This window comes from Misgurnus anguillicaudatus, chromosome 3 (assembly GCF_027580225.2).
Source record: "Misgurnus anguillicaudatus chromosome 3, ASM2758022v2, whole genome shotgun sequence".
In the NCBI taxonomy this organism is placed as follows: domain Eukaryota; kingdom Metazoa; phylum Chordata; class Actinopteri; order Cypriniformes; family Cobitidae; genus Misgurnus; species Misgurnus anguillicaudatus.
In genome coordinates this window covers 31,863,809-31,880,353 of record NC_073339.2, presented here as the reverse complement: position 1 = coordinate 31,880,353, position 16,545 = coordinate 31,863,809, and the positions used below count along the sequence as shown (strand labels likewise).

At 36.9% G+C, this 16,545-nt stretch overlaps 1 protein-coding gene across 1 annotated transcript in view; it reads left to right on the top strand.

The window, feature by feature from the left end:
• dnah6 (dynein, axonemal, heavy chain 6) overlaps positions 1–16,545 on the top strand; it is a 99,787-nt gene that overhangs the window by 52,298 nt on the left and 30,944 nt on the right. Inside the window, exons 49-59 of the mRNA XM_055205484.2 lie at positions 1,150–1,302; positions 1,466–1,606; positions 4,012–4,254; positions 4,465–4,632; positions 8,316–8,551; positions 11,001–11,262; positions 11,377–11,500; positions 11,616–11,812; positions 12,212–12,415; positions 15,532–15,657; positions 16,065–16,229. Of these exons, the coding sequence (XP_055061459.2) occupies positions 1,150–1,302; positions 1,466–1,606; positions 4,012–4,254; positions 4,465–4,632; positions 8,316–8,551; positions 11,001–11,262; positions 11,377–11,500; positions 11,616–11,812; positions 12,212–12,415; positions 15,532–15,657; positions 16,065–16,229 (2,019 nt within the window). The remainder of the gene's footprint in view (positions 1–1,149; positions 1,303–1,465; positions 1,607–4,011; positions 4,255–4,464; positions 4,633–8,315; positions 8,552–11,000; positions 11,263–11,376; positions 11,501–11,615; positions 11,813–12,211; positions 12,416–15,531; positions 15,658–16,064; positions 16,230–16,545) is intronic.

The window sequence follows — 16,545 nt, the reverse complement described above, 5'->3', positions numbered from 1 at the left end:
ATTTCTTCTCAACTGAACAAAGAAAGACATCAACATTTTGGATGACATGGTGGTGAGTAAATTATCTGGATTGGACTAATCCTTTAATATTTGAGTTACTTTTTTAAAAAAGTAATGCGAGTTACTTTCCAGTTTAAATAATTCAATTAAAATAACATAATGTACTGAATTAAACTGAACATATTAACGTAGAATTACGCATGAAAATAACCATGAAAAGTAACTAAGTAACGCAATTAGTAACTTTTTTGGGGAGTAACTTAATATTGTAATGCATTACTTTTAAAAGTAACTTTCCCCAACACTGCCCATAAACACATACAAGTGAAAGGAGGAGGTGTGGTTTCTTTGCAAAAAAGCACAATAATGTATTGCAGCAACAGCCCGAAGCACTAAAGGAAACAATGGAAAGTTATTCTCCATTCTGTCTTCCTTCAGACTCAATTCCAAGGCATCTCACAAATGTCTTTTTAATGATCTGAGTTTGTTTTGTTTTAAGAATGCCAGTCAAAATCAGTTTGTGTAAATTGGAAAGTTTGCCTGGGTCACCCTTAAAACCTCCTCAAAATGCCAGGTGTTAGTATTTCACAAGGTGTGATTTATTGATATGCAAATATTAATCTGGAGAAGTTTACTCACAGTTATGACTCTGGGCCATTGGCCAGTATTGTAATACTGTCTTATGAAAGCATAGACTGCACCTGCTTATATGCACGTGTCCATCTGAAAGCCTTTTGCTAATGGAAATCGATTTAATTTGGCCATTTTATAAATCATTTATTTGAGTGTTTGTGTGTGTGGTTTGCTAGACCAAAGGGAGTGGATACATTACCATGTTTTTGACAGACTGACACTCAATGTCAAACTCATTGTTTCTCAAATGTGCCCTTAGAGGCTGTGTGACCTTTCAGTTCAGATACTAGAAAATACCCACCTGTGTATGTGTATTGAGGCCTGTCTGTTCTGCTCGGTTCATGGTTTTTGTGTTTCCTGCACTGGGGATGGTCTTGTTAATGTAACGGTGTCAAAACATGTCACACCAGGTTTGATGGTTATCGTAACTCCGAAATTCTCAGTTAACCCCTGGTTGAGCATTTTTTATGATTGTTTGACAACAGTTTGGATCATGGTTTTCCTTGTGTTTTGTAGATTGTGGTGGAGGAGTTCCTGGAGGACATTAATAACATGTTGAACTCTGGTGAAGTACCAAATCTGTTTGAGAAGGATGAACTGAAACAGGTGCTGGCTGCCATAACCCCTAAGGCCAAAGAGGCTGGCATCTCAGAGGGAAACAGGGATGAGGTAAATATTGTAAACATCTTTTAGCTATTTACCAGGTGTCATTAATCTTTTTATTTACACATTTGTCCATCCATTCTTGCAACAAATTAATCAAAACCAAACTTTACTATACATTGTGAGCTACTCAGGTGATGTTTCTGTGCATATGTCTTTCCCTCTCCAGGTCTTCCAGTTCTTCATTTCACGTGTGCGTGAGAAGCTGCACATAGTGCTGTGCATGAGTCCTGTGGGTGACGCCTTCCGTTCGCGTTGCCGCATGTTTCCCTCGCTGGTTAACTGTTGTACCATCGACTGGTTTATACAGGTCAGAGTCCTATACTTCTTTCTTAAGGGGGTCGCACACCAGACACGCAGCCACTTCAAACCAATGATTGGAGCAAAAAACCCTGAGCAGTGAATGCCATAAATTTGAACAAAATTTATGTATACCTTGTGTCTTCATACATCATACCATATTTTAAAAAAGTAGCTAATGTAGCACACCTTTATGTTAAATAAAAAAACATAGTAGCATCTCTTCTGAATTACTGTTCAAACACTTAATTGGTACCTGCAGAATACAGTAGTGATCCGATGTCTAACTTGAACAATTGTCATGTTGCATTGGTGTGTTTTGAGTATAAACTAAAACTCAACTTTGAGAACAAGGTCTGGGGGTTTGGGGGCAGTCCAAACATTCAACAAAGCTGGATGCAGATACTACGTAACCAGCCAGAAGCTTGTTGCAGTGCTCTATTCAGTTCGGCAGTTTAAAGGGACATTCCACTTTTTTTGGAAATAAGCTCATTTTCCAGCCCCCCTAGAGGTAAACATTTGATTCTTACCATTTTGGAATCCATTCAGCTGATCTCCGGGTCTGGCGCTAGCACTTGTAGCATAGCTTAGCACAATCCATTGAATCTGATTAGACCATTAGCATTGCGCTAAAAAATAACCAAAGAGTTTTAATATTTTTCCTATTAAAACTTGACTCTTCTGTAGTTACATCGTGTACTAAGACTGACAGAAAATTAAAAGTTGCAATTTTCTTGGCAGATATGGTTAGACCAATACTCTCATTCTGGCGCAATAATCAAGGACTGATGCAACATGGGTGCAACAGGTGCAGCGATACCACGCACTGCCCGAAAATAGTCCCCTGCCATTGAAAGTAACCAATCACTACACCTGCTGCAGCCATGTTACATCAGCAAAGTCACTGATTATTACGCCAGTTTGAGAGTATAGTTCCTAGCCATATCTGCCTAGAAAACCGCAGCTTTTAATTTTCTGTCAGTCTTAGTATAATAAAATACACAATGTAACTAAAGAAGAGTCAAGTTTTAAATAGGAAAAATATCGAAACTCTTTGGTTATTTTTTAGCGCGATGCTAATGGTCTAATCAGATTCAATAGATTGTGCTAAGCTATGCTAAAAGTGCTAGCGCCAGACCCAGAGATCAGCTGAATGGATTTCAAAACGGCAAGAATCAAATGTTTAACTCTAGGGGAATTGGAAAATGAGCATATTTAAAAAAAAATTGGAATGTTGCTTTAAGTATTTACCTTCCGACATGTGGTGCTTTCGCACGTTTGGCAACCCGAGTTCGATTCCTGGCTCGTGGTCATTTGCCGATCCCATACCCCTCTCTCCTCCCTGTACTTTCCTGTCCTCTCCTTACTCACTGTTAAATAAAAAAGCCAAAAATGGTCAAAAAATATATAATAAAAAAATTACAGGCACATAAAAATTTACTATTTAAACAAAAAACTAGCTTCCCACAAAAGGTCTCTATGAAATGTATAATAAAATACATGTAGAAATATAATCCGTTTTTATTTATTTTTTTGAGAATGAACAAATGACTGAATAAACTAAACTGTGTGTTGGTCAGTGCAGGTTCAGTTCTGGTGTGTTGTCTGTTGTAGTGTTGTGTTTTGGGTGTGATAAATGACACTGTGCTGACCAACCACAGCTGCTCATTAGCTTAAAGCAACAAGCCTGTACATCTTTTCACCCCGCTTTTATTTGCTTATTTGTTTTCATCAGCCCGTGCTTGTGTACACATTCACTCACTCTCATGCCAGATATTTCAAGGTGACCGTTGTGGTTCTCGATGAATGAAATGAAGGAATTACCTATTACGATGTTTTACAGGGTAGTCTGTATATGATATGTTTGTGTTTTGTTTGTGGACACAATTGCTTTATGTAAAAAAAGTTTATCCAGAAATATTCTTTGTGCCGTAATTTACTGTATATCCTCATGTTGTTGCAGTCCCTAACTTACTTTTTGTGAAGCACAAAATTTGAAAGAAATATTTTTTGCTTTATTCAAAGTCCCAAAGTCATACGATTTCTTGTGATGTTTCATGCACAAATCATTTAGTCCAGTTTTGTAAACTGGGTCAACTGCTTAACTGACCATTTAACAGATCTGAAGAATCAAAAGATTTGCTTACAAATCAAGCATTCCTACAATCATCATAAACTTTCATGAACACACCAAGGAACAAGAGCAGATGTTAATTGAATATTGTGAATAATGACCTCATTTCTTGTTTGTTGTACAGTAATTGCATGGAAAAGATGTTCTTGTATCTCAACTGATAGAGCATCATGTTAGTAACTCAAAAATTGTGGTTGAGGTTCAGTGTAATTTGTTCTTTAAACTAGACAGCAAATGTTTGTAAATGAATAACATGGAAATCATGTTTTTCTTTTTATCAGTGGCCTCGTGAAGCTCTGCTCTCGGTGTCCCAGACATTCTTCCAGAATGTTGAGTTTGGCAACGAGCAGATGAAGCAGTGTTTTTCAGAGATGTGCGTGGAGATCCATGTCAGCGTCACTGACATGGCTGAGCGATTTTACTCTGAACTGCGCAGATACTACTATACCACGCCCACCTCATACTTAGAGCTCATTAACCTGTACCTGAGCATGCTGGGAGAAAAGAGACAACAGCTTCAGGCGGTGAGGAACTGGGGTTATGGGTTGCAGGATACATGTCCCTTTGACATTGTTACATTTTTTTAAAAGATTCAAATCATTTTGGGGGGGAATGTTATATGTCAGAATAATTATTTTTAAAAGAAAGAAATATCATTGACCAATCTGAGGCAGACACACAAAGATAAGCAGTGAGGTTTTACATTGAAATTGAATGTGTGTTTGTTTGTGCAGGCTCGGGATCGTGTAAAAAATGGTCTCACTAAACTACTGGAGACAAATGAGCTGGTTGATAAGATGAAGCAAGACCTCTCTGCTCTGGAGCCTGTGCTCAAACAAAAATCGATCGATGTCGATGCGCTCATGAAGAAACTCGCTGTGGACCAAGCAAGTGCTGACCAGGTGTGTGTCCTTTAATAAATAGTTGCTAATAATATAAAGTTTGTATTTTCAGGAACTTCCTCATCTCTAACAAGAAACCATAACATAGGTGACATTGCATGAGCTTTTAAGGGGAAAAAAAACTCAGATTATTCCCCCCCAAAAAACAGAGATTGACCGCAATGTTGGATTATTTATTGTTAGTTATGTACTATATAATTATCTGTCCATTTAAAGGGATAGCTCATAGAAAAATAAAAAAAAAGCTATTCAAAGATTATTTTTAGGTAAAACCGTGGTCTTTTGTGTCTTTGATTTATAAAATGCAACTGCACAGGTATCAGGTATAAAAAAACAAATACAGGCAACACAATACAGCCCACTATTCTGCTCTTGTGATATTCTGTTTCATTTGGAAATCCGTCAGAACACGGTTGTCGATTGCGACTTCCTGTTTACAGTCACTTTTTAAGGTTTTATGATTAACCCCCGGTTTCACAGACAAGGCTTAAGGCTAGTCCAGGGCCCGTATGTATAAAGCCGCTCAGAGTAAAATTTTAGTCTTAAGTGTGTCAAAATTTTAAGAATGACGTCATTTTACTCTTATTCTTAGACTTAAGAATAAGTTTGATTTATAAATCCTCCTAAGTGTTAAGACTAGGCCTCACCTCCTAAATAATTTAAGAGAGCTGGAGAGGTCTCTTAACCTGGTTAAGAGTAACAAGAGGGCAGAAGAGAGGCGGAGGATTATGCACTTTACAACAAAGAATGTGTTAGAATGACTTTAATTCAAATGTATTTCTATAGCACTTTTAAAAAAAATAATTGTTGCATTGTTGCAGAGCAGAAAATGTATAATAAATACATGTTAGTATATAGACAGTAAATAGGAATTAATATAACATGAAATATAAAGATATACAATGTATATTAGTGAAACTTATTCAAGTGCTTGCACTGTACCAAGATTTTTATGGGATTATTAAGACAGCAATGGTATATACTTAAAGCAATATTCCATTTTCTTAAAAGAAAAATCCAGATAATTTACTCACCACCATGTCATCCAGGATGTTGATGTCTTTCTTTGTTCAGTCGAGAAGAAATTATGTTTTTTGGGGAAGGCATTGCAGGATTTTTCTCATTTTGATGGACTTTGATAGACACCAACAGTTGATACTTGACTCGACACTTGACAGTTTTTTTCAACGGAGTTTCGGGGGACTATAGACGGTCCCAGGCGGGGCGTGGGTGTCTTGTCTAGCGAAACGATTGTCATTTTTGACAAGAAAAATAAAAATATACTCTTTAACCACAACTTTTCGTCTAGGTCCGGTCCAGCGCGACCTAACGTAAATGCGTAGTGACGTAGGGAGGTCACGTGTTACATATATAACACGCACATTTGCGGACCATTGTAAACAATAAACTGACACAAAGACATTAATTAGTATCAGTTGACATACAAAAAAGTAGGAACGGTCCTCTTTCTCAACACTTGTAAACACCGAGGCGGAGTTGTGGTGAGTAAATTATCTGGATTTTTCTTTTAAGAAAATGGAATATTCCTTTAAATGTATATAAATTTGAATAATATAAACTGTAAAAAGTTAAAGTTTGATCAAATTATTGATAATGCCTAAAAATGTAATGTTTTTTCAACTTACATTTCTCAGTTTAAGTGAAATAATTAAAGTAAAAAAAATTAAATATTAGGTGTTACCAATTGAAGAAAGTTTTTAAGTAGAGCCGCTTTACATTTTACAGTTTATGATAGGTAAATAAAATCCCATAAAATGTAAATAAAATTATCTAAAAATATCTACAAGATTGCAGTGACCCGATTACATGTAAAGTGATATTAATAGAGTATAAAAACCTTACCCAAAACATAATGTTAGCAGTGAGCAATCCAAAGGTGAAAGTAACAAAGATGGCAAAAATTACAATTATGTTTAAGTGGAGAATTCCAACTTAACTTGATCATCTTGTTTAGGCTTGATCATCAAAGTATTTTTTATCTAAGTGTTTGCAAACTTTAGTCTTTTCTTTATAAACAGCTTGTGAGTAAAATCAAAATGATGTGATCATCATCTTAATTTTTTAAATAGTATTACGTTTGTATATTTCATTAGCATGTTGAAACGTGTAAAATAAATGCATGTACTTATTTGTAATATTATTAAACATTTCAGGAAGCAAATTAAAATATTTAAATACTAATATAATTTTAATGTTTTCATGATTCATAAATGTATGGTGTCACATGCTGTTATGACTGTATAGCATTGCCGGCTTTCTATTGGCTGATTCAGGGGTTAAGGGCGGCCATTTTAGGTTGAAATCATTGTAGTCCTCAGTTTGCGGCACTTAAGTCAGCACTTAAGAATGAGTCTTACACTTTACTGAAAGTTGCTTTCAGCTTCTTTATAAACGTCTCCTACTCTCAGACTGGTCCTACTCCTTACTAAGAATTTTTTGACACTTAAGTAATAGCTTAAGACTATTCTTAAGAGCATTTCTGAGATGTTTTATACATACGGGCCCTAGACTATAACACATGTTTGAGCTGTCTCAATTGTCAATAACTTGCACTGACAGATTTTAAAATATGCCAGTGCCATTGATTTGTTTTAAGATACACAAAAGTAACGTCTTTTTCTAAGATGTGTTTATAAAAGATCTTAAACATCTTAATTTTAATGAAGGTCTAGTCCTGGCTTTAGCTAAACCTTGTCTGTGAAACCAGGCCTATGTGAAGAAGAACATTTTCTTTTTTTAATATATAAACATACAATATATCAAATAAATGAATAGACAAGAATTTCATCCTATCTTCATTTGTTCTTTTTATCACCTCTCAAATATGGATAAGTTTCTTTAAAAATACCAAATTTTAAACAAAAAGCTGAGATAATTTCATTTTTGTAAAGGACTTTTGTTAGAGATCAGATTCAGAACGATGATCAAAACATACAAAGAGTTTTTACTGTTTTTAAATCCATTGATGCTTTAGTGTTTTATAAGTTGGGTAGAAGCGCCACCTAGTGGATAATAGTGGATATATGGATTGCCGTAAAAACTCGTCATTGGCAGGGTAGCATTTTTTCTTAAAAGATGAGATAACTCGTCAATGGCGGGGAAAGGTTAATCTCATTGTAACTAAAGTTTCCAAAACAAAGTAGACATTCATGTGTCAGTGTGTGCTTGTCTGTTCATGTATAGACCCTTTCAGCAGTAATAACATAAACAAGCGGCTGTCGCGGTCCGCACGTAACTTCCGGTAAACTCCGCTAAGAATAAATAACAACAAAGTTCTTTAAACGTAGTTTATTTGTATAACAAGCTAAAAAAACAAGACATAGATTACCTAGGAAACCAAAACATTTGTTATTTTTGACAAGGCATTTGTTCAAGAGATCAGTTTAGCAACTAGTCAGACCATTAAAAAAACGAAACCGGAAGTTCGGATACAGACGTGTATCACGTGCGTCCGATGAAACCGTCTATATGACTGTCTAACAACTAAATGATTTTAAAACAAAACACCTTTTTGTGCAGCTGCTTGATGGTATTTTGGGAAGATAATTCTATTTTTTATTAATGACCAATGAAAACTGTCTTCATAAAGTATTACCCTAGTATAAAAACTCTAAAGAAGTAAACCTTTTAACCCTTGTCTATGTTGTCCTCTTTACCTGTAGGTACGCGGGGTTGTAAAGGAGGACGAAGCTTTAGCTAAGGTGAAGGCCGAAGAGACTCAGGCCATTGCGGATGATGCTCAGCGAGATGTGGACGAGGCTCTGCCCGCTCTTGAGAGCGCTAATAAGGCCCTGAATGCTTTGGATAAAGCCGACATCTCTGAGATCCGTGTTTTCACCAAACCACCAGACCTTGTCATGACCGTGATGGAGGCAGTGTGCATCCTGCTTAATAGCAAGTTAGTACAGGCTTTATATGTATATAATTACACCTTTATAACACACTTAAAAGGCATTCAACCTCCAATGCTTTTCAAATTTTCTTATCTTGTCTTGTTTGTTTTCATACTGTAACTTTTTGCCATTATCAATGTATGTTTTGTGGTGTAGTCCACTGTTTTAACTGCTCTGCTTAAAGATTTGTTGGGGCCACCACAGTGGTTTCTAAGCCCTGGCTGGGTCATGAGGTCTTCCTGTTTGGAGTTTGCATTTGTCAGCATTGGTTTACTCGAGGTTCTCCGGTTTCCTCCCACAGTCTAAAAACTTGCGTGTTTGGTGAATTGCAGATGCCAAACTGCCCAATATGTCTATAGATCAACTTGTGTATTGATTAACTGGTTCTCATCATGAAAATAGCCATAGATGCTGTAATGGCAGCAATAAATAAATAAATATTTTTTTTTTTGCAGATTTATGCAGTTGAAAATTAACAAAGCAGATATCTAGCTGCAGAAAACATGCCCTCAGACATCATAAACCCCCTCTGGCTGTACAATATGACTCAGTATCTGCTAGTAATTTTACAGGAGATACCTCGACTGTGTAGCATCTGGGATTTTCTTGCACAATCATAAATCTCATTCTTCTTCTATATCCCCTTCCCATCTGCTTCATTATGATCATCATTATGATAACTATAGGACAGCAATTTAATGGGTGTTTAAAATGTCAACCTAGACTGTAACAGCTCTGTCTCTTCACCCCTCTCTCCACTGTAGTTCTTTTGTCCCTATAATTGTTCAATTTGCCTTGGTGCAATTGGAAATCACCTGTGTTAAATCGTCTGTTATTCTAATTTCCTTTGTTTTATGTTTCCAGCTGCGTTCTTACCTCGCTGGCATTAAAGCTGATCGTGAAATTAGGGGTTGGTGGAGAGAAAGTGTGGCAGCTTCAATGTGTTATTAAACATTCAGATTTTTTACATTTCATCACTTAAAAGGATGAATTTAGGCATTAAAAAAGCATCAGTCGGCTTATAATGAAAATTAAAAGTTGATTGATAGTATGACATTCCCAGTTTAAAATCTACTCAGTAAAATTTAAACGTTATGTAGTGTGTTAACAGTATGTAACTTTATTATGAGGGTTATGTTACAAAGATATTAAAATAAATATTTTGGTATACAAAGATTATAAATCCAGTCTTAATTTGATACATGTACTAGGGGTACCTGCTTCTCCTCTCTTTTCATTAAAGGTGCAGTGTGTAAATTTTAACGGCATCTAGTGGTGAGGTTGCGAATTGCAACCAACGGCTCAGTTGACTGCTCACCCCTCGCTTTTGAAACGCATAGAGAAGCTACGATAGCCGCCACCGGAAAAACATGTCATCGACGGAGACAACTAATAAAAAAGGTTTTGTCCGTTAATGGCTTATGTAGAAACATGGCAACACAAAATGGCGACTTCCACGTAAGGGAAGGGACCCTATGTAGATAAAAACGTCTCATTTTAAAGGGGGTCGCACACCGGACGCTCAATGGCGCGTCAAATCGCGTCTAGGACAACTCGGAGGTATCGTACATCGGAAGTGCACATTAAATAACGCGAGCTTAGTCAGATAGCGTTTACTTCAAAATGCAAAATATACGTAAGCAGTTAATGTTATGTAGAAACATGGCAACACAAAATGGCGACTTCCACGTAAGGGGACCCTCGTGTATGTAGATAAAAACGTCTCATTTTAAAGGGGGTTGCACACTGGACGCTCGACTGCGTGTCAAATCGCATCTAGGACAACTCGGAGGTATCGTACATCGGAAGTGCACATTAAATAACGCGAGCTTAGTCAGATAGCGTCTACTTCAAAATGCAAAATATACGTAAGCAGTTAATGTTAATCGTTAATGATTTGGGACCAATATGATGCTATTCAATGTTAAACTATGTGAGTGGCGCGACAGGGATTTGAGCAACTTCCTGAGTCAAAGCTGGACGCCGCGGACAAGCGCCGCCTGTTGGCGCCGGTGTGCGTATACTCATACTGTAGAAACAATGTGTTCGATTTTTTTAGAATGGCGCGGCGCTGAGCTGCGCGTCCGGAGTGTGACGCCCTTAAGGTAATAAAAACATAACGTCAATTATGAAAGGTCTTTATACACCCCTGATAATATAGTATTGTATATAATTTTGCATTTCTGTCAAGAGATCCTTCTAAAAATTACACACTGCACCTTTAAGGGGTCATAGTCCTGAACAAGGTTAAGGCCTGAGAAGATTATGGAGTGGATCTTATACAATAAATAAATAAAATTGTCTGAATCACAATTTATGTGATCTTTTGAAAGTATTTACATTGAAAAACCATTTATAGCAGTCTTATTAAACATTTCTTAGTGATAGCTGTTTACATTTACATTGACTTGTAAAAACCATCACCTGTAAACTCACCTGTCTCCCACCATTTAGGACAGACTGGGCCAGTGCAAAGCAGGTCTTGAGTGATGGCAACTTCCTGAAAAAACTAATGGACTATGACAAGGACAATATTAAATCACAGATTCTTCAGAAGCTACAGAGATACATCACCAATCCAGACTTTATTCCTGAAAAAGTCGAAAAAGTGTCTAAGGCCTGCAAATCTATGTGTATGTGGGTGAGGGCTATGGATTTATATTCCAGAGTTTTGAAAGAGGTCGGGCCCAAGCGCCAGAAGCTGGCTGCCGCTCAGGTTTGCCCACTTATTTTATTGTGTGAATAGGAACATTGTTGCTTTGATAAACAGATTTATATTACTGTTATATATTTTGTCTTCATTATTAATATTCTGCTATGTATTATTCAGGCCGAGTTGGACGCAACAATGTCAACCTTAAAAGAAAAGCAAAAGACACTGAAAGAGGTGGAGGACCAAATCAAAGTTTTGAAAGAGCAGTTTGACTCCAGCGTGGCTGAGAAAGAGGGGCTAGGTGAGAGCTAGCATATTGGTACTGTATAGAAGAACTAGTGGTGGTAGTGAATGCAATTTTCATGTGCATGTATATGTGGATGTTTGTTAATGTGTGTTTGTGTATTTGGGTGTAGCTAAAACCATGGCTCTGACCGAATCACGTCTGGGTCGGTCCGGCAAGTTAACATCTGCTCTGGAAGATGAGCAGGTCCGCTGGCAGGAAAGCATTGCTCTGTTTGAACAGGAGATTCATAACGTCATTGGAAATGTTTTCATCGCTGCAGCTTGCGTTGCTTATTATGGAGCCTTCACCTCTCATTACAGACAACTGGTAGTGTATTAACAGTATACTGTATTATTATTTGTATGATGACAACTGTTTCCCCTATCTTTGTTAATGCTATCTGTCTGTTTTTACTAGGGACCGCTAACTCAAATAGTAAAAACATACATGGCCTTTTATGGTTTAATGTAAAAAAAAAAACTCTTATAATACAGAAACATATTGTGATGCTGATATATACAAATGCATACTTTTTTGTGCTATTTATGTCAGGTGACTAACCTTTAAAACGGATCAACCATAACTTAGATTCCCCCTTCAGTTCTGTAAAAATTGATTCTCTCTACTATTCTAAAGTGTACTACAAGTGAAGCCATTTACAATGCTAAGTCAGACTATTAGTGAATGAATGTATGTGATCAATAAGCTTTTTTATGTGTTTTGTAGCTGATAGACCACTGGATCACACGTTGTCGACAGTTGGGGATCCCGATCAGTGACAACTTCAATCTGATCAGCATTCTTGGAGACCCCTATGAGATTCGGCAGTGGAATGAGGAAGGGTTGCCACGGGATACCGTCTCCACAGAAAATGGAATCCTTGTGATGCGCGGACGCCGCTGGCCGCTCATGATTGATCCTCAAGATCAGGTGATCCCCAAACTTTCCAAACATGCACTGAACTCTACATATGATCTTAAAAACTCATTCCTTTTAGTTAAACTCAACAAGGTCGACTTTTAAAGTTCTTAAAAAAATCATCATTACCTCTCAACACCTTTCAGATCACAATAAAACAGACCTTACTGTAAAAAACAGCTTTTGTGAATGGTAAAGGAAAGCTACCACTGAAATGGACAAGTTTGTTTTGTTTTTTTGTTCTTTGAATTTTTTTCAGAAAGTTTTAGCTCAGTATTCCTGTAGCTATAACCTTAAAAATGGACAATGCCAAGGGACTGTCCTATAAACTGATTCCATGACATGTGCATTTAACAAAAGCATGCATTACCAGTGTGTTACACTGTTATATTAATTGATACATTTGCAAATTTTAAACATTTAAGCATATACTCCTTAAAAATCCTAAAACAACGAAGGTTTTTAAGATGATGGAAAACATTGTTGTCAAGTGACACTAAACTTTGAATACTGAAAGCTGTAATACTGTATCTGCATGCTACATTTTTTACTTCACTTACTTAAATACTTATTTACATTCTGTTATAAGGACATTTTACTACCATTGCAGTTGTTTTAATCAGAATTAAATACTTTGCATATTTTGACAGTACATACAGAATTTAGTGTACCTCTTATCGATTGTTAAAACAGTACGTTCTAGTATAAAAATGCATAGTATGAATTAAATGCGGACGTACAACATCCACCATGTTGATACACCAGGAACATACGTCATCATAACAACAAGTGAGCCATTCATTTGGATAATGTTAAACAAGAGCAGTTTAACCACAAGGAACAACTGTTTTTCTTATGTATTTACATTTGAAGAAAGCAGCATTACTGCTTTCCAACATTTTTTAATATGAAGACTTCTCTCCTTCTTTTTTGTTGGGTGACTCCCCAACTGGGGGCTCATCCGGGGGATAGTAAAGTGCCCCTCAAATGCGCACTTTTAAATTTTGCCAGAAGTAGTAGCTCATCCGGGTACTTTGTGCCTACTGTTTTTCGAATACTATGAAGTCATGAATATAATATAATAGTGAGATTATATTTGTCTCGCGAGATTAATTATGTCACAAGATTTCTCGTGGAGGTGAAATGCTGGCCGTTTCTCAAATAAAAGACTGCATCCTTCGGAGGTTGTATTTGTAGACTACATTTACGTCATAAATGTTTTATTAGAGAATATTAACAATTATAAAGTTTACTAATTATTTAGTTAATCGCAAATCATTGTAATATGCCCATGACTTGCGAATGTAATGCTCAGTGCAGCCTGCATATGCGACCTCCTGAGGATGCAGTTTTCTGTTTAAACCTTTTACAGTGCATGCATTATATTTGTCTTTTACTGCGTTTGCTTTTTTGTTTGGGTTTCCAATATTGTTCGTTTGGGAACTCGTATGAAGTCTGAGACGCGTTGTGTTTGTCTGTTAATCAGTGTCAGATCAGAAGTCTCAGCAGATGAAACCCTCAGTCAGAGTTTACATGATTTATGTCTGCATGTTCTTGCTCAAGAATGACAGTGGCTGTATCATTTCTATTGTAAAGAAATGGACATATATTAAATATTCTAATGGATTTAAACATTGTTTGGCTAAAAATAAGCGTTTCTCCGTCTAAAGTGAAAGTGAAGATAGCATCCGCGAAACGAGTCCACTATCGCCCCCTGCAGGCATTTGGTATAATACATACATAATGCTTTTTATTTATAGACCACAAATGTTATGTGTTTGTTAATGTAATGTTGTTTAATGTAACTTGGTTTTGAACCAATTATTATTGCATCTTCGTTATTATGTAATTTTAAAGGCTATTGCTCACTTGGGTCTATTTTTATTACCCAAAAATAACAAATTACTTCATTATCAGTTAGCAAAATAATTGCTAGGGACAGTCCTTCATTAGTTAAAACATTTACAAATGTGATTTCAGTTTCTTATTCATTTATTTTATCATTAAGGATTTTTTAAAAAGTGTAAAAATATCGTCTCGTCTCGTTCTCGTCGTGAACCCAATCTCGTGTCTCGTCTCGTGGATTGAGTGTCTCGTCACACCCCTATAATATAAGTATGAAATACTTATTTTTTGCCTAGTATATAGTATGAAAGTAGGTGATTTCAGACGCAGCGTTAGACTGTAGTGTAGTATGTAGAGACAGCTGTGTGAAATAATATACTGTTTATGGTAAGAGTATGATGTTTACCTGTGCTGACTACATTTCTTGATAGTCATAGGTTTGGATGCAGAGGAGAGAGGGGAAGTAACATGGAGCTAAATTTAGAGTGACATGTTGCAAGATGCTTGAAGAACATTTCTTGACACTTTGATAGTATTGACTATTCCCACTGGGTTCTTGTTTTGCATTTCATACCCTCTGTTACATCCAGAAGTAAATGGAGGCATCAGGTGAAGGGCATCCCTGATAGCAGTGCTTTTGGTTGCAAATGTTGTCAAAATAGTACGATCACCAGCCTCCTTACATTACCAAACAAATATCTCTCTTTCCAGCCAATCCACTTTCATTACTCTTTTGTTTTCAGAACTGTCTTCCTCTTTTTCACCTCTGTTCTTTCTTGTCATTTGTGTTTTGCTTTCTCTTTCTGGCAGTCTCTCCAGAGAGTGAAGACTGAAACACACATCTTGGCGTCTTGGATTGACACTTATGCACAGGCATTTTTCGAATCTTCTGTTGCCTAATTCTGTTTAGCTTGTGATCACTTGTAGCCCCTATTTTCTGTTCTTAGCTCACAGGAGTAGCATCTAGTGTGGTCAAGCACTGCTAACTCATCCAGGTTCAACATGGTTTGCATCCAGAGATGCTTTTCTGTATACCTCTGTTGTAAAGAGAGTTACTGTTGCATTTTCTAACAACTGCCAATCACTGGATATTTGTTCTTTTTCGGATGGTAGAGATTGTGTATGAAAATCAGAAAATCAGGTCCAGATTCTACTGGTATAGGGGCATGTTTGTTTAGGTGATTTCAAATGTCAACATTGGCTTTCAGGGATCATGCACCCCATCTTTAACTTTTAGTATTTCATGAAAAACAAAAAGCTATTTATTTCCACTTTGTTTCTAGGCAAACCGTTGGATACGGTCTAAAGAGACAAAGAACGATCTAAAAGTGATCAAGCTAACAGATGCCGACTTCCTCCGAACACTCGAGAACGCCATCCGACTGGGCATGCCTGTACTGCTGGAGGAGGTAATCTCTGACCGTATATCTCTTACAAACATATTTACCTTCCAGTCAAACAAATAAACTTCCAGTCTTTTAGGGTAATCTCTATTTAAAATACAGGAAATTTAAAATATGTATGCACGTAATCTCATTTCAGTCAAGTTTGTTTTGACTGCTGACAACTGAAGCATACACAATATTTTTATATCTATGGTCCGAACTGTGCTATTAAGTAGAGGCGGGGACTAATTAGCATATTAGCATAATTAACTGTGACAGGAAAAACCTTTACATATGCTATTCTGATGATCAAAGATGAGTTTTAACTGATAAAATGATTGACAACTTGAGACTTTAAATGCAGAATGAATAAACATTATGCTTTTTGGTGTGGTTTCACGTTTTTAATCTGTGTGTTTATGTGTATACAGCTAAAAGAGACTCTGGACCCTGCACTGGAACCCATTCTTCTGAAGCAGACGTTTGTGTCAGGTGGCAGAACATTGATTCGACTGGGAGATTCGGATATCGACTATGATAAAAACTTCAGATTCTACATGACCACCAAAATGGCCAACCCCCACTACCTTCCTGAGGTACAGTATGTGTGCGCTACAGCGTGTGAGTCTGAGCAAATGAGAGAGAAAAACAGTCTGCAAAATATCAGTGTGTACCATAGACTGTAAAAAATTTGGACGTAGTGTCCGTGACGTCACCCATAGGTGTGTGAAGAGATTTTTTGAAGCCAAGATTTGACAGAGCCTGTCGTCGCCATCTTGGCAGTGAGCCACCGCTCATGGGCAACCTTCTGATCTCTCTGATGAAGCCAACACTTAAACTGAAGTGACTTAAACTGCAATTTATTGAGGCTGGCTCCAAAAAGGGAGTTAATTCCCATAGACCCCCATGTTA